The sequence below is a fragment of the Lathyrus oleraceus genome, chromosome 4 (assembly GCF_024323335.1).
Source record: "Lathyrus oleraceus cultivar Zhongwan6 chromosome 4, CAAS_Psat_ZW6_1.0, whole genome shotgun sequence".
NCBI lineage: Eukaryota > Viridiplantae > Streptophyta > Magnoliopsida > Fabales > Fabaceae > Lathyrus > Lathyrus oleraceus.
This window is the reverse complement of record NC_066582.1, coordinates 20047849-20070603: the sequence shown is the minus strand read 5'-3', so window position 1 is coordinate 20070603 and position 22755 is coordinate 20047849. Positions and strand designations below refer to the sequence as shown.

Sequence of the window (22755 nt, the reverse complement as noted above, 5' to 3'; positions counted from 1 at the left end):
TAGTAGATTGCGTGCTCCCTTTTTCCAGTCTCATCTTGTTGTCCCAATACGCATCCCATAGAGTTATCAAGTACCGTTAGGTACATTATAAGTGGTCTCCCAGGGATTGGTGGTACCAAGATAGGTGGCTCTTGCAGGTATTCCTTGATTTTGTCGAAGGCTTTTTGACAATCTTCGTTCCACTTGATGGCTTGATTTTTCCTGAGTAACTTGAAGATTGGTTCACATGTAGCTGTAAGATGTGAGATGAACCTAGCAATGTAATTCAATCTCCCTAGGAATCCTCGAACCTCCTTTTCCGTCCTTGGGGATGGCATCTCTTGGATAGCTTTCACTTTATCGGGATCGACTTCAATTCCCCTCTGGCTGACTATGAACCCTAGTAACTTTCCTGATCTGACCCCAAAAGTACATTTTGCTGGATTCAGACGTAACTTGAACTTTCTTAGACGATCAAAAAGTTTTTGTAGGTTGACTATGTGATCCTCTTCAGTCTGTGATTTGGCAATCATATCGTCAACGTAGACTTCTATTTCTTTATGGATCATATCATGGAATAGGGTTACCATGGCCCGTTGGTATGTTGCCCCAGCATTTTTCAATCCGAAAGACATTACCTTATAACAGAAGGTGCCCCAAGGAGTGATAAACGTGGTTTTCTCCATGTCTGCAGGATCCATTTTTATCTGGTTATAACCCGAGAATCCATCCATGAAAGAGAAGAGTGAGAACTGAGCGGTGTTATCTACAAGTACGTCGATGTGCGGTAGTGGAAAATTGTCCTTAGGACTCGCTCTATTCAAATCCCGATAATCTACACACATTCTAACCTTGCCGTCTTTCTTTGGAACAGGAACTATGTTAGCCATCCATTCTGGATATTTTGCAACAGCTAGGAACCCAGCATCGAGTTGTTTTCTGACCTCTTCCCTGATTTTTAGAGACATGTCTGGTCTGGTTCTTCTCAATTTTTGCTTAACTGGCAGGCATTCTGGTTTGAGTGGTAATTTGTGTACGACTATGTCCGTGTCTAATCCCGGCATATCCTGGTATGACCAGGCAAACACATCTGAGTATTCATGTAAGAGATCGATCAACCTTTTCTTGACTTCATCTTTCAAGGAAGCGCCGACCTTAACTTCTTTCTTGTTTTCTTCAGTCCCCAGATTGATCACATCCACTGGTTCCTGATGACATTGAATTTCTTTGTCCTCCTGCTTCAGCAATCTTGCTAACTCTTCTGGTAGTTCACAATCGTCCTCATCACCTTCTTCCGCTTGGTTAATTGGGAATTCGAAGTCATAAGGGATTATAGTAGTGTCATTTTCAATAGGTTCATTCATTAATCTGCATGAGGAAGATTTTTTTATATATATATATTATTGTCTTTTAGATGATTTGATAGCAATGAAAGAATATTGGAAGGGTATTGCCATTTTTTTTGAAAAGAAGATTTAAAACGAAAGAAAATGATCTTGATTGAAAACAAAAATGCAATTTTATTCATAAATAAGTAATTGAAACGAAGGGGGGCCCTACAAAGCTTGTCCATTTGCCTCGGGCGTAGCAAAAGACTTATTATATTTTTTTGAAAACAGTAAATTACTTCAAATTGGAAATCATCTTCGGGATCTCGATGGCCTTCCAATTGTTGAGAGGTATATTTGATGAACAGTGGCACACCAAGCTAGGCATCCCTTTTTCTTCTTCTTCAATCATAGTCACTTGATCTTCATCCCTATATCCTGCACTGTGGAAGGTTTCTTGAAGTGTATAAAGCTTCTTCTGGCTTGTTTTCTGAATTATTTCATTAGCTGGTTTGTAACCCAGCCCGAGTCGATCCTTTTTCTCTGGTATCTCCAACAACTTGCCCTAGCCCTGGGTATATCTACCCTTGATCAATTTGGACATCTTCTCCCATGGGGATATTGATTTTTCCTTTCTTCGACTGACTGCTGCAATTTCCAAGGATTGAAAGGGTATTTCCAATGTTTCTCCCTCCGCTTCTATGTAGCTGAAGGATACAAGGTGGCTAACGAACATGTCCTCCTCCCCTTCGACGATTATTAGCTTGTCGTCGATTACGAATTTCAACCTCTGGTGTAGGGTCGAAGTTACAGCTCCTGCAGCATGGATCCAGGGTCGACCTATGAGACAACTATATGATGGATTGATGTCCATCACTTGAAAAGTGACCATAAAGGTATGAGGTCCCACAGTTATTGGTAAGTCGACTTCCCCAATTACCATCCTCTTCGAACCATCAAAAGCCTTGACCACCAAAGTACTAGCTTTCATGGAAGTTCTTACATTGTTTAGTTTTCCCAGAGTATTTTTAGGCATGACATTTAGAGACGATCCGGTGTCCACCAATACCTTTGATATGAGACTATCCTGGCATTTGACAGATATGTGTAAAGCTTTGTTATGAGCATGTCCCTCTGGTGGTAATTCATCGTTACTAAATCCCAAACAACTGCTAGCGGTGATATTGGCCACCACATCATCGAATTGATTTACTGTTATGTCTTGGGTAACATGGGCTTCATTTAACATTTTCAACAAGGATTCTCTATGGGCTTCAGAGCTCAACAATAAAGATAGTATGGATATTTTGGATGGTGTTTGGCTTAATTGGTCTACAACCTTGTAGTCGCTCTTTTTGATCAACCTTAAGAATTCCTCGGCTTCTCCTTGAGGTACGGTCTTCCTGGAAGATTCAACTTCCTTTTCTTTTGAACTTTCTGGTGTCTTTTCTTTCATTTGTGGCTCAGGAGAAAACACTCTACCACTCCGGGTCATGCCCCCAATTCCAGCAATATTAGTGATTACTGGTTCTAGCACTATAGGTTTGCCTCCTACATATGCCGTAGAGTCGTAATTCCAAGGTACATAATTAGTGCTTTCAAACGGGAACGGTGCAGGGACATGAAAGACAATAGGGTCCTCTGACTTCACTGGTATTTGAAATGGAACTTGAGATGGGATTGGAACCGGTATACATACTGATATATGGGACGACGCTTGAAATGGTATTTGAAATGGTGTTGGGGTTTCTACTTGCTGGTAAGGGATCTCAAAAGGTGTGTGTCCTTGAGATTCTATGAATGAGACCTCTTCTAGCTTTCTGGTATAGCCGATTTGAACCAAACCATCACTCATCATTCGTTGGAGACACTCTTTCATCCTCCCGCAAGTGTCTGGATTGACGAGGCAGATTTTACAGTTAGCATGTAACTCTTCGAATGCCTTGTATCCGATCAATTTTTCATGTGTCTTTGATGTGGGAGTTTTCACATGATCTACCATTTGGGTCGGAACGGTGTTGTCTAGTTCTTCTACCGCATTGATAGTTGGATCATTGTGTCCTGGCATTGGATTTCCCTTCACATTTGGACCCTCTGGAGTGAAAGAGATGATCTTGCGCTCTAATAAGTCTTGTACCTTAAACTTAAGTGCCAAGCACTTCTCAGTAGTATGCCCTGGAGATCCGGCATGAAAGTCACACCTGGCATTAGCATCATAACCACGTGGAAGCGGATTTGGCGGAGGTGCTAGAGGTTTAATCTCTACCAATCCCTTTTGAATTAAATATGGTAAGACCTGAGTATAGGTTGTAGGTATGCGATCGAATTCCTTCCACGGCCTTTGTTGATCCCTCCGTGCATACCCATTTTGTTGATTTTGTTGAGGCGGTGTTCTTGCCTGTTGTGTTTGAGGCCTAGAGTATGCCTGTTGTGGACATTGATTGGGGCCTACTGCCGCAACGTAAGGATTGTAAGACGCCTGAGAATTCCCTTCAATTGTGACAGCGTTAGTCTCACCTTTCTTTGAATCGTTATTGTTGGAGTACCTTTTATTACTATTTTGATTTGAGGATGGTTTTCCAATTTTACCACTTTTCAAGCCATTCTCAATTCTTTCCCCAATTATCACTAAGTCAGCAAATCCAGTGGATACTGAACCGATCATCTTTTTGTAGTAAGGGCCTTGCAGGGTGCCCATGAACATGTCAACTAACTCGTTCTCCAAAAGTGGAGGTTGTACGCGGGAGGCTAGTTCTCTCCACCGTTGGGCATACTCTTTGAAGGATTCACTGCCCTTTTGGGAAAGATTCTGAAGTTGCATGCGATTGGGAGCCATGTCCAAATTATATTTGTATTGTCTTAAGAAGGCATTAGCTAGGTCCTCCCACGTCTTGACATGGGTTCTTTCCAGCTGCATGTACCAGTCTAGGGATGCCCCGCTTAGACTGTCTTGGAAGCTATGCATCATTAGTTTCTCATTTGCCGCGTAGGCAGCCATCTTTCTGACGAACATCCTGAGATGGTTCTTTGGGCAACTGACTCCCTTGTACTTCTCAAAGTCAGGAGTTTTGAACTTTGGAGGTATGGTGACGTCTGGCACCAGGCACATTCCCATAGCGTCAACTCCAAAGATATTGAAGCCCTCAATCACTTTCAATCTCTCTTCTAGGACTTTATATCTGTCTTCGGTTCTCGTTTCTCCAATAGTGGCATCCAAGTGAGTAACTGGTTTGTTTCCTTGGAGCATTCCCTTAGGATCTTCCTCCTCATATTGTTGACTTAGGTCCACATAGTTGTCTTGTGGAACAGGTATTTGTACGGAACGAGGTTCCCCATTGTGAGCAAGAGTTGGGGTAGACCCCTCAGGATGAACAGCACCATCCTTGGCTTCACCCCCTTGGATGTCGGAAGTAAACCCTTGTAGAGGGTTACCGTCCCAGAGTGGTGGTATGGGTGTGGAAGTAGTCTTCCTTTTTTCAGTCTCAACTTCCCTGGCCAACATGTTAGTAATGGCCCTAGTGAGTTGATCCATCTTGTCCTTCATTTCCTCCACGTTTCCTTTGACTGAGTCCATGTCTACCCTGAGTGCTACCTGGTTTTGTTCAAGTTGCTCCATGACCTTCTTACGTTGAGCTCGAGTTTGGAGAGTCAGGTTGTCACGTTCGAAGGTACTGGGAAAGTATGAGGAAAAATGATTTTGTTTTCTTTTCCATGCATATGAAATGAGATGTGCATGAATGAATGATGATGTATGCAGAAAAATATATATTTTTATTCCTTTGGGGGACACTCAAAATCCATTGTCGCACATTTAGGAATATGAACATGATCGTAAATATTATAGAAATAACTTTATTTATAAATCCAAAGCAAAGGTTCGTACAGGGGCGATGCCCTAATTATAACAACACGTCCAACAATAATAATAAAAACGGAAAGGATAAATTCTTAACGAAAAATTGAAACTAAAGTGGTGTGTTCATGGCCTTCTTTAAGTGGGCCTTAAATTCCTTCAGCAGGACGTCGCATAGCCTGATAAACTCGAGTACTTCTTGGGCAGTGTTGTGGAAGTTTGCCACGCCATCAGCTCTTCTGAACATCCTATGAATATCTCGTACTAAGTTGTTGGCGAACTCAGCCAGATTGGAATGTTCGATCCTCCAGGCTTCAGCTCGGTCACCTTGTTCTTGAACGATGACTTGAGCTGCGGCGGAGAGGTCCCTTAGGTGATGGATATCTTCCTCTAACTGTGCGACCTGAGTTGTCAAGACTTCGTGGTCTTGATTTTGAAGATGCACTTGTTCTCTTAGGTTCCGGACCTCTTGGTAGATCTTCCTCCACTCAAGTGGTAGCATTTGCTCGGCTTCTATTCTTAGTTGTCGTTGCCTAGCAGCAACAGCTTGAGATTTCCTAAGCGCCTCTTCGAATCCCTGGATTTGATTCATTACAATGTTTTCTCTTTCCTGTTGTTCCCATGTGGCAAGCTCCCATGCCCTCTTCCACCTCTGACCTTCAGCTTGGGCCTCTTTCAACTTACCATTGAGATTTTCAAAATTAACTCCGGCACTAAATAAACCCCCTAAGGTCTTTTGTCTTTTACTTCTTTCAGTCCGGAGTTCCTCCATATTTTCAAGGAGTTGTCTGTCCTTCTGCTCCAGGTCATAGCTTATCTGGTTCTTCTCATAGTTTACGTCATAAAGACTATGTTCTAGGCTTTCCTTATCTTGTTCTAGCCTAGCAATAGTGTCTTTGAGATGGTCGACCTCCTCAGTGGACATTGTAACAGGGTTAGGTATGTCTGGAACATAAGTTTGGTCAATCACGAAAGGTAACTTAATTAGACGGACCCTTTCCTTAATCTAAGGGGTGTAAGACTCTCCGAATGAAGTATCCTTTCTCTTTGGCTTGTTATCCTTGACATGCACTTTTTCCCACGCCCGAGTAACCTTCCTAAGTTGTTCTCTATATGAAGCTTCTCCACCATGTAAGATAAACTCCTCTATCTCATCTTCTTTAGGCCTCTCCCATATGGGGTGACCCAACTGTCTTAGAGCCAGTACTGGATTGTAGTTAATGCACCCTTTGGAACCAATGAGGGGTACATTGGGAAAACTCCCACAACTGATGATTATGTCTCTGGTATCTGTCTCCTTCGGATACCAGAGGATCGATCCTTCATTTAGGGATGCCAGCTTTTGAGCCAAAGCGTGATTACCCTTGGTCTCTATTAGATGGATGTCCCTATAAAGATGTGAGGCAAACCATTGGTACAACAATGGAATGCAACAGCGCAGGGATCCCTTCTCCTTACTATGGCAAATGTTCATGGTATAGTAGACGTCAGCTAGTAGAGCAGGCACTGGATCCACCTCGAGATTTTTCACAGCCCAAAAGATACTAATGGCCGAGACATCCACGAAGTCACCCACATTAGGAAAGAGGACTATCCCAAACATTATTAAAGCCATAACGTCAATATATGAACCCCACCTTTCTGTCCCAGCCATTCTTCGGGCTACCCCTTCCAAGTAACTCCTCCTAAGACCTTGGACATCCTTATCTTCCTTATAATGTGACAGAAGGTCCTCAGGGGATATCCCTAAAGTCAAAGCCAAATCTTTGGGATTTATCTTCTGCCTCATTCCCATGTATGGTCCCTTTCTGTTTTTGGGGACGTTTACATATAATTTAAACTCTTCTAGCGTGGGGGCTAGGAGAAAGTCTTGTAAGAGGAAACACCGCAAGGGCGGATCATAGAACTGAGCTAAGGCAGTAACTGCCTCTGCCTTCACAGGGACTCTTAAGAGATCAAGAATCCCCCCATATTTGAGCGTAAACTTCCTCTGGATGGAGTTGGGCATCAACCCCTGAAGGATCCTTAAACTTTGGAGGTCTGGTATGGTTGCCTTGATGCGGAGAGTTGTTCTTTTATTCATTTCCATTGAGTACCTACAACGAATTTTGAAATTCCCCAAAGGATGGTAAATGTATGTAAGAGCTTTATTTTTGATGCTAATGACATGATGATATGAATGTATCTTATCTTTACATATTTTTGGTTAGGATGGTCGTGTAAGTATGCCCTATATTGGGTAGGCTACTTAAGATTAGGTTGGATATAAGGTTAGACTACCCAATCCCCTCACTTGTAGGATATAAAGCTTTTGGTAAAATAATAGTCATAGAGTCATGGACTATACCCTTGTTTTACCATGAGAAGGAGCAAGCCTTCCTATGGTAATCCTTCGGGATAAGCCTCGTCTAGGCGGGACCTTAGTAACGACCTTTGCAGGTTGATAACGTAAGGTCACCCTAAATTGCGAGGGTTCTATACTAGGTCCCCAGAGTCATGGATCGAACCCAAAGCTCTATCATGAAGAAGTGCTGGCCTTCTCATGACAAACCTCTTGAATTGATCTATTCTGGGCGGAATCGTCATCAAAGACCCTACGGGATGAAAACCCCGGTGGCCGAGACAGGACGACCCCTTACTTAAGCTTAACTTTTTTCTCGAGCTTGGGTTTTAGCTCCTCACATAATATCGATTCCCACCAATGATATGATAATTTAATAAGATAAGAGAATAATATAGAGCATAAAAAGAAAAATAAATAAATGAAAAGCAGTAAATAAATAAATAAACAAATAGAAGCAAACAAGGAAGCACACAAAATCCTAAAATCGGAGGTTAGGATGGACTCTCTTTAGGGAAAGTATTAGAACTCCCCAGCAGAGTCGCCAGCTGTCGCGGCTGGAAAAATGACAGAGTCGCCACCATCCTTTATTCATTCCTAAGGAATAGGGAAATAATGATAAAACCTAATGACTAAGGGTGAGAGACTAGGTTCGAGAGTCAGTTAAGTAAGGGGAAGGTGTTAGGCACCCCTTACCTCCATTGTACTCAATGGAATCCTCCTACAATTCTAGGGCTAGTGTGTGTTTCTAAAGTGTTTGCTTTGATATTTACTAATTATTAATTAATTATTTATTTACAGAAGGTGTTACTTTTAAATGGACGAGAGACCCAAAAATGTTTTTCATAATTGTACTCGCTAGAGTTTACAACTCTATGCCTACGTACCTTCGCATTAGGCGAGGGATCAGAGTACCGTAGTTCTTCTAGAAAATAATTGTTTGTTTTGTCGTTTTTATCCCTTGAAAAACTCTCACGCATCGGGGGCGGAGAAATGATTGATTTTTAAAATGCCTCAATACCTTAGGGTAGAGGACTTATAATTTGAAGTGTGTTGAGATCAATTTTATCCCAATTATTTGATTCAAAAATATAACATCTAGTTTATTTAAGAAAATAAATAACGTATCCCTTAGATAATATATTTCGTACCCCAATTTTTATCCCTTTAAAATCCTTAGAATTTGTCATAGAATTTTATCCCATATTATCCCAAAGTTATCCCATGATTATCCCATAAAATATCCCTAATTTTTTTTTCCCATATTTATCCCATTTATTTTGATTGCAACAATATAATGATTAGTTTGATTTAGAAAATAAACTCCTAATAGATGTATAATTATTTTTACTGTTTTTTTTCTATAAATGTTTTTATGAATTACTATTCTAATATTAATAATAATAATTGAAAAAAACATATACAAGTTGGAAGGGGTGTAAAAGAGATTATGGGAGATATTTAGTAATGAATGAGAGTCAATACAATTTACCTCTATTCCTATTAACAAAACGTGAAAATAAAATAAATATTTCTTTGACACAAAAGACTACAAATTTTAAAATATACTAAATAATTTAAATATTTAATTTTTATAAACACTTTTCAATACTCCGAAACCTAGAGTTAGAGTCAATAATTAGGATTTCAAACCTATTAGCATTTCTAAATCTCAAAGTCCATAAAAAACATAAATAATAGTATGAAAAAAACACAAAAATAAATCCAGGAAGGCAAATTGGAGTCTACCCCATCCATATCCCTCTCTTTAAAATTAACCATACAATTAGATAAGGATATTTATCATGACTTTTATATAAGAAAATAAATTAAGTAAGTTAGGCATGTACTATAACAACGAGAATAATAAAAAAATTGAAATAATGCATGCATCACAATACAGCTCTTTCGGTCAAGATTTCAACCAAAACAAATTCTCATTCTAATTGTGACAAGTGGCAAATAAGTAAGAGAAAAATAATATAAAATAAGACATAATAAAACACCATAGATTTTCATCTCTCTCTTAACAACAAAAAAACAGATCTTCTTTCCCTTAATTCCATCATCATACACAAACCCACCACATCATATTTAATAATAACAACCATAGTCAAGCGATCATTATGCAAAATAAGTAAGGGGTTGAGTTCGGACCTTGACCGGAAACGCCGTTAGCGGTGGTGCAGTGGCGTTCAGGATGAACAGCGATGAGAAGATCGATTGAGAGAGGCAGCGCGCGACTGGTGCACAGAGGAGGATGTCGTGATTGGTCGCGTAGGTTTTTGAAGTATCGTCTTCTCTTCTTCCGATCGTTGTGGATGCTGTTGCGGTGTTTTAATTTTTCTCTTACAGTAATTTTCCTTGGTTTCCAATTGTGTCCCCCTTTTCTTCTTACTATTCTATCTTTTTATAATAAAAAACAATTTTAGGAATTGATTTTGATTGTTGTTAAATTTGGGAAGAATGGATTGTCTACTGTGATTTGAATTTCGTATCATATTTGAAATTGATTAATTGATTTTGGAGTTAATAAAAATCTGATAGAGATATGTTTATGATTGAATCGGTAGAAACTGTGACTTTAACTTTCGGAAACTCTGATTTTTTCTTTTGTAATTTGGACATTGGGGATACGGCATTGATGATGATGAACCAAAATGCTCTTTCTGTTTCTCTTTCTTTTCTTATTTGAATTTAATGGAATTGAATAATAATAATAGTGCCATAAAAATAGCATTAATAAACCTATAATATCTACCTAGTAATAACAATTTTAATATACTAAAGGTATTAACGTAACATAAAAACGAAATTAATAGTAACAAGAATATTAATCATAGTGCTAATGAAAATAATAGTGTCTAATAGAGGTTTAATTATAAAAAAATGCCAAAATAAAAGTAGAAAGAAAAAAAAATGATTTTAAAAATAAGAGCACAAAAGTACTAAATTTAAAGATGGTGAGATTTGAACTTGCGTGCTTGCCCTTAAGTTCCTTACACTCTTCTTTTAATCATTTTTTTTTTATTTCGGATAAAAATAAAAAAATTAATTATTATTTAAAATATTTGTTAATAAATGATGCCAAAAATATGAAAAAAGTTGGAATCGAACCCATGTCCTTGTGCTTACATGCCTTTCACATGCTCTCTTGCCAATTGTGCCATTTCATTTATTCAACATAAAGTGGCACTAGAAAGCATATGAAGTGTGGGCAAAATTTGGGGTACGACAGGGATCATACCTTGGCATCCTCCTTACCCCTCTTTCATTGGGTTTGTTTTGGGAGAGATCACCAACCACCATGTGATTGTATCATACTTGTATATTATCATTTGCCTAACTCTTTTGTAGGTAGGGCATGATCATCATTGATCCATCATGTTCACATCTAGTGTTTGAAACCCCCATTGCTAAGAGCACAACCAAGGAATGATCCACAATGGCATTAGGCATTATATATGAGTCCCCATGATCTTTGCATGTTATTTTAATCAAGAATTCTTCAAGAGTTTGGAATTGGTTTGTCTTGGAAACCCTAGTTCATCTGGGTACCTGAGTAACTTCTTCAAAAAGCTTCTTCACCAATTGATCAAATTTCTCAAGGGAAACTTCAAGTTCCATCATCTTATGCATATATGATCTACCATGAGCCTAAAAAGTCAAGATAATTGGAAGCTAGCAAGTTGGTTGATGGTGGTTGGCCAGATGAATTCATCTGATCAAAACTGGGTCTCCCTGGACCCTATCTCCTACAATTTTCATCATATGAAAATGATTCCAAGCGAAACGTTACTCTAAATGACATTCCAAACAACTTTCATGTTGAGTTCTAGATCTAATTTTGCTTGGAAAGTCGTTTTCTATGTTGAAACATTATAGGTCATTTTGTTTAAATCCTAATTTGAAAGTCAACTTCCCAAGGTCATACCTTGCTCATTTTTTTATGAGATGAAAGATTTCCAAGTTACACAATCAAATTCAATATGTCTACTTCAACTTTTATGTTTGGAGTGAGAGCTAAATCAACTTTTATGAGCATGTGATATGAGGATACATTATAGGTCATTTTGGACCAATACCATTGAACAAGTGATTTTCCTCAACTTCAAAAATGCATAACTCACTCGTTCTAAATCCAAATAATGTCAAATTGGTGACCATTTTTAAGGTATTTGAAATATATACAACTTTGATGAAGACACTGATCTCATTTGGAGTTCACATAAAAAGTTAAGCAAGGTGGAATAATTGAATATGAGGCTTGACACTTAGAATTTTTTTCAACATGTTGAAATATCCAAACTTCCACCTCAAAATTCACCATGATGCATGTTCCAAATGGAAGCGTGTTCAACATAAGAGTTGTTCCTCTTGATCTAAGCTTTCAAAAGAGTCCTAATTCATTCATTTTGGACTAAGTTTGATGGGTTTGCACATGGTGTAAACAGGCCTGTATCAGTTGGCAAGATTCAAGCTTCAAATGATCAAATAACTTTGCCTTGCCACTCAAGCTTCATGCAGTCCTTATTTTAGTTGATTATGGACTTAATTGGATTGCTTCATGGGCCTGTACACGCCCATGCAAGCATGTGCATTGCATTGCCAAATTTGGACAAATTTTCAAGTGTGCAAATAACACTTCATTTTGCTATAAATAGAGACCCTATATGCTCATTTCAGAGGACCCTTGCGCGCCAGCTTTGCCTCCATACTTCAAACCCTCACATTAGAAAGGAAAACCTAAGAATTTTCATTTTGAAAATTGAGTTTGAATCTCACTGTTTGGAGATTCAAAAACTCCAGGATCCAAAGCTTTGCATTGTTCTTAAGCCACTTCCACAAGCTCCATAAGCAACTCAATCTTCTTGCCTACATGAGTTTGAAGCAAGAGAGATCCATTTCTGCACGACATTGAATGTAAGTTTCCAGATTTTTCTTCTCTTCGATTATCTCTTAATACTCGTCAACTCTCTTGGATCCTTGGGTATCTGAAGTCCTACCCATGTAGGCAAGAAGATTGAGTTGCTTTGAGGTCAAATCGAAGTAACTCAATTGACACACCTCAAAATTCAACTCCACGTATCTCTCTATATATTTGGAGTTAGTCAAAATTAAGGTGATATTCATTATCTACGCCATTTTATATTTCAGATTATGTCCTCCTTTTTCATTTATGATGTAGTCATGAATGGACCAGTCCGGCCAAGATCGCCTGAGAAGACGACCATCACTTTGCTCCGGCAATGATGTGGCGTGGTCCAGAGCCATTAGATGGATTCAAAATGTTTTAATCATGAGCGTACATGTTGATTACCAAGCGTGTGGATGTTTGACTCAAGCGCATCATGGAATGCGCGCGCTCAACCACTTGATCTGCCACCTCAATTAATGAGGCAGATCAAGTGATCCACGCTTTTTTGTTTTTTTGTTTTTATTTTTTTATTCCTTTGATTTTCATTAATTCATATTTATTTTAATATTGATCGAAAAAATATGAGAGTTTCACCAAAAAAAATTAAATAAAATCCTATTTCATTTGCTGAATTGAAATTATTTTTTGGATCATTATTAATATTTTTCATGATTTTGTGGATATTTTTAATTGTTTAAAAATACTTTTAAGTCTCCAAAAATTCTGAAATTTTTTCTCTAAGGTCCTTTGACCTTGTTTGACCTATGATAAATCTCATGGCCATTTCTTTGTTGTTTTGATGAGGTTTTAGGAAATTGACCAACCATATTTAATTTAATGTATTATTTTTAGTATTTTTAATTGAATAAATGTCAAATAAATTGTGTAGAGCCATTTTGATTGACTTTGTAAGTTTGACTTGTGTTGTTAGGCCTTGGTCAAAGTTGATTTGATTTTGTTAGATTAAGATAATTGGATTTAGGGGATTGATGGAATGTAAATTTCAGCTGTTGTTGGATGGTAGAGAGTAGGTCGTCACGCTTTTGCTCTCTAGCCATGTGGTCACGCCACATCTCCTCTGTAATATAAAAGCCAGGAGTGGTACCTGCAGAAGAAGAAGATGGTGCGGTGTGTGGTGGTGAAGGATGATGGGGGGGACACATGGGGTACGGGAGATCTCTCTCTCTGATCATATTCATCATCAGTGTCATGTCCCGCCTCATCAGGAATGTTAGGAGGAAGAGGACCTTAAACAGGTGGAACATCTAAAGCGTAGGTCCAATTCCTTTCATCTCGTACATCTGTACGTCTAGTGCACGGTAAAACAACATATGGGATGGCTACACCATGAACCATAAGAATATAGCCTCCTTCTCTCCTCAAACGGAACAATTTCATGTCTCTCAGAAATGTTAGGTTAATTGTGCGAGGAGGTAAGGGGTCTAGGGTAGCCATCTCATTGTTCAGGTTAAGGGCCCGAGCAATAGACGTAATCAATCCACCAAAAGAAATCGGTCCCGCTTTATTCAAAGTTAAAGTCATATGGGCAAGCATGAACGGGACCGAATTAATTCGTCTATTTGTGAGGCTTCCTTGCAAAAATAGAAGCTCTCTAGCATTAACCTTATTTGGATTCTCCCGGCCAAAAATAGTGCATGCCAACAGATATCTAAAAACTCTGATGGTCGGGTTGTGGATAGTTGAGGCAAGAACTCCTTCAAAAAAGTTTATGGAAGTGTTTGATAATCGCTCCCATAAGGAAAATACCTCAACTGACCACTCCGAATCCAAAGGTGCCTCACAAATAGCACCGTCCCCATGAGGGATTCCCAACAAGCTGGCTAGTTTGTCGGTACTGAATTCATATTCAACGGCAAACATTCTAAATCTGACAGTACCAACTGTGCTAGCAGTGTTAGGATTGACAATATAGATTAAGGAACTCAAGAATTCAATTGTCAATCGCTCATAGGTGGGTTCTTTGTTGGAAAATAAATTATGCAATCCTAAGTTATATAATAAATGAAATATGCTATGATAGATACCTAAAGTGTAGAGACAATTTTCGTCAACATACCTTGTCGGGAGGATCTCCCGATTTTGCAACCGTTCGATGATTTTTCTTTGTCTATCCCCCGGTTTCCCTCCTCGAAGAATGAATCCATTAAACTCCATTTGTGTAGCTCTTGAAAAGTGACGAAGAAGATGAAGTGGAATGTGAAAAGGTTGGATTTTTACGAAATCCGACGGATGAAAATGAAAACGGAAATCGGAGAAATGATTTGTACGGTGTGATGGTTAGAAAGGTATGAGCTTTTTGTGGGTTCAAGGATGTTTATGCAAGGTGGAAAAATGGGTTTAGAAGGTTGTAAGGTGTGAAAATGGTGAAGAAAGGGGTTCTGCCCCGACCTTTTACAGACGCTGTGGCGGGCGCCACAGGGTCTATGGCGGGCGCCACAAGGCAAAATCTGGCTTGGCCGGATTTGGGGCCTTTGGCTTGGGCTTCTCTTGTCTTTTGGCTTTGAGGGGTCCGGATAGTATTTGTCTTGTGATTTCCTAGCATCATTGGCTTGCATAATTTTATAAAAGTAAAAATAAAAATAAAAATGAAACAAAAATTAAATATTAGACTAATAAATGAGTAAACAACTAAAATAAAAAAACAAACATAAGACATATATAGATAAAAGTAGAAATATCAATGTATAGACATAGTTTATATAATATTCCAACTGCGATAATATAAAATGAGTTACGTAAATACGAGAAATATAAAAAGAGATAAAATAAGATGAAATGGTGAGATCATATAGTAGGGATGTCGTCTTCCTGAGTGGGTCCACGGAGGATGGCTACCTCCTGCCTGAGCTCTGCGATCTCTTGATATAAACAATCGGCTTCGGTAGCATGGGTGAGATCAGACACTCCTATCTGTAAAGTGAGGTCAGCCACCTCCTGTCTAAGCTCTGCGATCTCTCTACGGCACTCAACAATCTAGGTGCGGATGTCGGGGGTCTGCAATGAAAGATTATTAGAGAGAACAGTGATCCTGGGAGATGGTGGTGTAGGCGTGTATTCAGCAATGGGTGGTGTTCTCGGCTCCTCGACGGTCTCTCCCTGGCCCTCTAGAGCATAACTCCAATTCGCTGGATCATGCACACTAGTCATCATAGGATCTGGCAGTGTGAAATAATGGATAGCCTCGCTGTCGACCAGTAATCGGAATTGACATGGGTGGAAGGAGACTCTCCTCATCAACCCTCTGGTCAAACAAAAGTCGATGTCCATGGTAGTGTACCCACAATAGGTCCGGAGATGTAACAGCTTGCGAGACAGACCTAAAGAGACAACAATCTGCGTGATGATCCCGCCCACATGGATGGCTCCTTCGGTAGATCTGGAGACACCGCTGAGACTATATAACAAAAAGTTCCCACATGCCACTGGGCGACACTGGGATGCATAAAATAGTAGGAAGATCTCCTCTTCACTCAATAATGTCTCTGCATCCGGTCTTCCCAGGAAGGAATGTGCCAATATCATCTGAAAGTATCTAAAGGCGGGGTTATGTATAACATGAGATAGCTGTGTAGATGGATCCTGGCTTCCGCCACCTGATATATCACTCCAAAACTTCTCCACCTCCTTACCCATAAAATATCCCATAGGTGTCTCCGAGATAGCATCAGGAGTGGTCTGGAAGCCCAATAGGTCGCCGAACTCTTTCTGGATGAAAGAGTACTCAACTATAAAGAGCCTGAAAGCAGCATACCCATCTGGTTCAGAGTATGGGTCATAGTCGAATGAACTCAGGAACTCCAATGTCAGGTTCCTGTAGGTGTTACTCAAGTCATCGACAAACTCGTCCCAGTGAAGCTGGTGGCTAAGGAATCGGATACTCGACTCGATACCCAATACCTCCATACAATGCTGATCAGGATAACGTGTGGGTGCCATAGGGCACTGATACAGAGCGATGTAGCGCTCTCTTTGAGCATTATCTCTATAGGCCACGTGCATATCATCGAAATCCTGCATCCTGTAAAGGTTAGGAAAGTGATCCTGAAAATGCAAACCATTAAAATTTATAGTCTTGATGCAAAATATGAAAAAATAAAATAAAATTAAATAAATGCGAAAAAGTAAAAATAAAAGAAAAACCATGGGTTGCCTCCCACGCAGCGCTTGTTTAACATCATTAGCTTGACAATTAGAATTTATACACCTGTAGTAGTAGGAATCGGTGGATCAATCAGAGTGTGGCTTGAGTAGTATGTTGGAATGTCTCCTCCTTCGTAGAGCTTCAGTCTTTGTCCATTTACAATGAATGGACTATAGGTTTCGTTCTTGATTTCTACGGCTCCAGATCTCAGAATTTTGGATACTTCGAAGGGACCAGTCCATCTTGAACGTAGCTTTCCAGGGAAGAGTCGTAACCTAGAGTTGAAAAGGAGAACAGGATCGCCTATATTGAAGTTTTTCTTTACTATTCTTTTGTCGTGATAGGCTTTTGTTCTCTCTTTATATATTTTTGCATTCTCGTAGGCAGATTGCCTAAGTTCTTCTAGTTTATGAATGTCTAGGGTACACTTTTCTCTAGCGGCTAGGTAGTCTAAATTCAAAGTTTTAATGGCCCAATAGGCCTTATGCTCTAATTCGAACGGTAAGTGACAGGATTTTCCATAAACTAGTTGGTAAGGAGTAGTTCCTATATGGGTTTTGAAAGCGGTTCTATAGGCCCATAATGCTTCTTGAAGCTTCTGAGACCAGTTTCTCTTAGAAATAGAAACAGTTTTCTCTAGGATTTGTTTTATCTCCCTATTAGATACTTCTACTTGGCCACTAGTTTGTGGATGGTATGGTGTTGCTAATCTATGCCTAACTCCATATTTTCTTAAAAGTTTGTCAAATATTCTCGATATAAAGTGTGATCCTCCATCGCTTATGACTAAACATGGTGTTCCAAATCTAGGGAATATATAGTTTTTAAATAGTTTGATTACTACCCTAGTGTCGTTTGTGGGTGCAACTATAGCTTCAATCCACTTAGACACATAGTCTACAGCTACTAAGATATACCTGTTTCCTAAGGATGGTGGAAAAGGTCCCATGAAATCTATACCCCATACGTCAAAGAGTTCTACTTCCTGAATGTTTCTTAGAGGCATTTCATCACGCCTTGAAATGTTTCCAGTGCGTTGGCATCTATCACATTTGACAATGCAAGCATAGACATCATGCCACATGGTAGGCCAAAATAGGCCAACTTGAAGAATCTTGGCGTATGTCTTAGAGGTGCTCGCATGTCCACCATAAGGTGCAGAATGACAATGCTTGGTAATACTATTTACCTCTTCTTCCGGAATGCAACGGCGAAAAATGCCATCTTTACCCCTTTTGAAAAGGAGCGGTTCGTCCCAATAGAAGTTTCTCACATCGTGGAAGAATTTTTTCTTGCGGTGGTAGTCAAGATCATGGGGTACTATAGATCAAGGGTTACTATATCGGCAACTAGGTAATTAACGAAGTCCGCATACCAGGGCATGTTACTTATTGCTAAGGAATTTCGGGGGTGCTCATTAGGATCTAGGTTATTATCTTCAATGGTTTCTACTCTAGCGATCAGTCTATCGTAGGCGAAATCATCATTTATGGGTACTAGTTCAGGTTTTAGATGTTCTAGCCTAGAAAGGTGATCGGCTACTACATTTTCAGTGCCTTTTTTTATCTCTTATATCTAAATCAAACTCTTGTAGTAATAGAATCCATCGGAGTAACCTGGGCTTGGCATCTTTTTTACTTAATAGGTAACGAATGGCAACATGATTGGTGTAAACTATAATTTTTGCTCCTACTAGATAAGATCTAAATTTGTCTATAGCGAAAACTACAGCAAGTAATTCTTTTTCAGTTGTTGCATAGTTAAGTTGGGCAGCATCTAGGGTTCTACTGGCATAATAAATGGCATGTAATTTTTTATCTTTCCTTTGTTCTAGAACGGCTCCAGTTGCATAATCACTAGCATCGTACATTATCTCAAAAGGTTCCGACCAATCAGGCGGTTTCATAATAGATGCTAAGATTAATGCTTGCCTTAAAAGATTAAACGCGTCATTACATTTTTCATCAAAAATGGATTCAACATCTTTCATTAAAAGTCCAGTTAAAGGTTTGGTTATTTTGGAGAAGTCCTTAATAAAACGCCGGTAGAATCCAGCGTGTCCAAGAAAGCTTCAGACTTCTCTGATGGTTATTGGTGGTTTTAGGTTTTCTATAACTTCTATTTTAGCTTTATCTACCTCTATACCTTTTTCAGAAACTATATGTCCTAAAACTATTCCTTCGGTCACCATGAAATGACACTTTTCCCAGTTTAGCACGAGGTTCACCTCCACGCATCTCTCCAGGATTTTCTCAAGGTTAACAAGACAATTGTGGAAATCAAATCCGCAAACCGAGAAATCATCCATAAACACTTCCATGATACCATCTAGGTAATCTGCAAAGATTGACATCATGCAGCGTTGGAAAGTGGTTGGGGCATTACAGAGGCCGAATGGCATTCGTCTGTAGGCAAAAGTTCCATAAGGGCATGTAAAGGTAGTTTTTTCTTGATCTTCGGGGTGGATAGGTATTTGGAAGAATCCTGAGTATCCATCTAGATAGCAGAAGTAAGAGTGTCTGGCTAGACGCTCCAACATCTGGTCTATAAATGGTGAAGGGAAATGATCCTTCCTAGTTGCTTTATTTAATTTTCTATAATCTATACACATCCGTCATCCTCCTTCTAACCGTTTTGCTACATGTTCGCCTTTGTCGTTTTGCACGACTGTGATGCCTCCCTTTTTAGGTACTACATGCACAGGGCTCACCCACTTACTATCCGAGATCTGATAGATTATACTTGCCTCAAGTAACTTAAGAACTTCCTTTTTAACAACATCACTCATTATAGGGTTTATTCTTCTCTGATGTTCCCTGGAGGGTTTTGAATCTTCTTCGAGCGAAATCCGATGCATGCATACAAATGGGCTTATACCTTTCAGGTCAGAGATATTATATCCTAAGGCTGAGGGATATCTTCGTAAAACGTCTAAAAGTTGGTTCGTTTCCTCTTGGCTCAAGGTAGCACTGACTATCACTGGACGGTTCATCTTTTCATCGAGGAACTCATATCTCAGGTTCTTAGGCAGTTCCTTAAGTTCTAAGATTGGTTTCTTAGGGCATGGCATAGGATCTGGGGTAAGGGATAAACATTCGTAAAGGTTATCATCGATGTAGGGTTTCTTAAAGTCATCATCTTCCCTTATGAGAGTTGATGGTAACTTAATTGTTTCTATAATTTCTTTTTGTTCTAATTCTCTAACACATTCATCAATGATATCTAAGGCATGACACACGTCTCCCATCACAGGTGCCATAAGAAATTTCGAAAGTATAAATTCTATTTTCTCGTCACCTACCTCAAATGTCAACTTTCCTTTCTTGACATCTATTATGGCTCCTGCAGTCGATAAGAATGGTCTACCTAGAAGGATTGGTATATCATTGTCCTCTTTGATGTCCATGACAACAAAATCAGTAGGGATAAACAATTGACCTATCCTAACAGGGACATCTTCTAAAATGCCTATCGGATATTTAACAGATCTATCGGCTAACTGAGGTGACATCTTAGTGGGCTATAATTCTCCTAAGTTTAACCTCTCACAAACTGCTAAAGGCATTAGGCTCACACTAGCTCCTAAGTCTAGAAAAGCTTTTTCGATGACATGATTACCCAAAAGGCAAGGAATGGAGAAATTTCCAGGGTCTTTATCTTTCTTTGCTAATTTGTCCTCGGAAATAGCATTACATTCCAAAGGCTTCGGATCGTCAAGTCTACGTTTGTTGGTAAGGATGTATTTGAGAAACTTTGCATAAAAAGGTATTTGGGTGATGGCTTCTGTGAAAGGGATTTCTACATGAAGTTTTTCTATAACTTTAATAAATTTTTGATATTGTTTACTGATCTGGGTTTGTTTGAGTCTTTGCGGATATGGTATAGGTGGTTTATATGGCGGGGGTGGTACGTAAGTTTTATCTTTAGGATCCTCTTCTTTTTCTCGACCTTCCTGGTTTTTAGATTCCTCTGGTTCCTTTACTTCGTCTGTGGGTTTGGTACATTCCTTAGAAGTTTCGGGTTCACCCAATATTAGGTTTGGTGGCTCATCATAAGCGTTCCCACTTCGTAGGGTAATGGCATTGGCTTGTCCTCTCGGATTTTGTTGAGGTTGTCCAAGGAACTGTCCTCCAGGTGTAGTCTGAGGGGCTTGGTTTAAAGCTACCTGAGAGATCTGGGTTTCAAGCATCTTAGTATGAGTAACTATTTGGTCAACCTTGGTTCCTAACTGAGTAATCAATTCGTTAACATGAATGTTCTGGTTCATGAACTCCTTGTTTTGTTGGGTTTTAGCGGTGATAAAATTTTCCATAATTTTCTCAAGGCTCGGCTTTGGTGGCACAGGTTGCATAGGTTGATTTAATCTTGGTGCTTGATAACTAGGTCTCGGAGGTGCGTTATTTTGGATTGGGTTATTGTTTTTATAGGAGAAGTTCGGATGATTCCTCCATCCAGGGTTATAGGTATTCGAGTATGGGTTCCCTTGGGTGTAGTTCACTTGCTCATAGTGGGTTTCGTTTAATAGACTGCATTCTGCAGATTGGTGTCCTTTGGTTCTACATATCTCACAATCCGACGAAACTGCGGCTACAGTATTCGGGTTTATGCACATATGCTCGACCTTAAGGGCTAATGCGTCCATTTTAGCTTGCATCATGTCTATAGAGCTTAGTTCATGCACTCCTCCTTGGGCTTCCTTCTTCTCAACTGTCGCTCGTTCGACTCCCCATGATTGATGGTTTTGAGCCATATCTTCGATGAGGGCACTAGCTTTAGGATAAAATTTATTCATCAGAGCACCGCCTGCGGCAGCGTCGATGGTCATCTTTGTGTTGTAATGAAGTCCATTATAGAAGGTTTGAATGATTAACCAATTTTCTAAGCCATGATGTGGGCATGCTCGTAACAACTCTTTATATCTCTCCCAAGCTTCGAACAACGATTCTCCTTGGTTTTGGGTAAATCTAGTTATATGGTTTCGAAGAACGGCGGTTTTACTCGGGGGAAAATATCTGGCAAGAAAAACTCTTCTAAGGTTATCCCAAGTCGTAATGGAATTGGGTGGAAGGGAATCTAACCATGATAGGGCTTTATCTCTGAGGGAAAAAGGGAATAATCTTAAACGTATTGCCTCAGGAGAAGCTCCATTGGTTTTAAAAGTGTCTGCTAATTGAAGAAATATTTTTAAATGTTGGTTTGGGTTCTCAGTGGCGAGACCTGCAAATTGTCTCTGTTGCACTAGTTGCAACAGGGATGGTTTAAGTTCAAAATTATTAGTTGGGATGGTTGGGTTTACTATACTAGAACTAGGTTCTTCATTTGATGGTTGGGCGAAATCCTTAAGAGGTCTTTGATTTTTATCTTCGGCCATAGCTCTCTTAATTCTATGAAAGAATAAACGTGGGCGAGCGTAACGTTCAGGTTCCGCCAGAGGGTATACTAAGCTTAAACTTCCGGTGCTGCGAGTTCTTCGCATTGACCGGCGGGAAATAGCCTAAGTCTAAATGATATAACAACAGGAAAATGAAATTTGACGAAATTGGTCCCCGGCAACGGCGCCAAAAACTTGATGCGTTGCTTTTCGCAAGTATACGAACGCGTCAGAGTAATATAAAAGATTGTCGAATCCACAGAGACCAAGTGTCAATCTATCGTTAACTATTGTTATGGTGTTTATCAAAGGCAATCAAAATAGGTGTTTTGAGAGTGTGCAATGAAAAGTAAAGTATTGAATAAAGTTTAATTAATAAAGACAGGGTCGAATGTAATTCACATAATTAATTAATAATCCAAGTACTTGCTAATAGAATTACTTATGGGCAATGTTTCCTACTTTGAAAAGAACTAATTTAACGGGAACTGTCGCTTTTGCGTATTCAGAACCGAGTTGTACTCCCTAATAAAACCCTCTTATTGTCACTTATAAAAAGGCGCGCATTGTGTTAGAATAGTAAACCTATCTTTAAGAAATATAGTATCTTGACTAAGTTGAAAAGTATTTTAACCTGGATTTCTTAACCGAAAGAGGTTCTCACGAACCAGACTCTAAACTTATAAACGCGTCCGAAAATAGTTTTAAAATCTCTTTTCTTCTTAAACTAAAAACTCCTAATGAACTAAACAAAGCGCTTTCGCTGTTTTTGAAATAGTTAAAAACAATTAAGTTTAGATAGA

General features: G+C 39.3%; 2 protein-coding genes and 1 non-coding gene across 3 annotated transcripts; 1 reads left to right on the top strand and 2 right to left on the bottom strand.

The window, feature by feature from the left end:
- Window positions 1–1872: 1872 nt before the first annotated feature.
- On the bottom strand, window positions 1873–4881 carry LOC127135797 (uncharacterized). The gene has a single exon (XM_051062431.1). It carries the CDS (start codon window positions 4879–4881, stop codon window positions 1873–1875), a length of 3009 nt encoding a protein of 1002 aa, XP_050918388.1.
- Window positions 4882–6166: 1285 nt separating this feature from the next.
- LOC127135796 (uncharacterized) lies at window positions 6167–7249 on the bottom strand. The gene has a single exon (XM_051062430.1). The coding sequence runs from the start codon at window positions 7247–7249 to the stop codon at window positions 6167–6169; it is 1083 nt and encodes a 360-aa protein (XP_050918387.1).
- A 14212-nt stretch (window positions 7250–21461) lies between these two features.
- Window positions 21462–21568, top strand: LOC127077895 (small nucleolar RNA R71). Its single transcript, XR_007787660.1, has one exon. It is a non-coding gene; the product is annotated as a small nucleolar RNA R71 (small nucleolar RNA).
- The last annotated feature ends 1187 nt before the right edge of the window (window positions 21569–22755 follow it).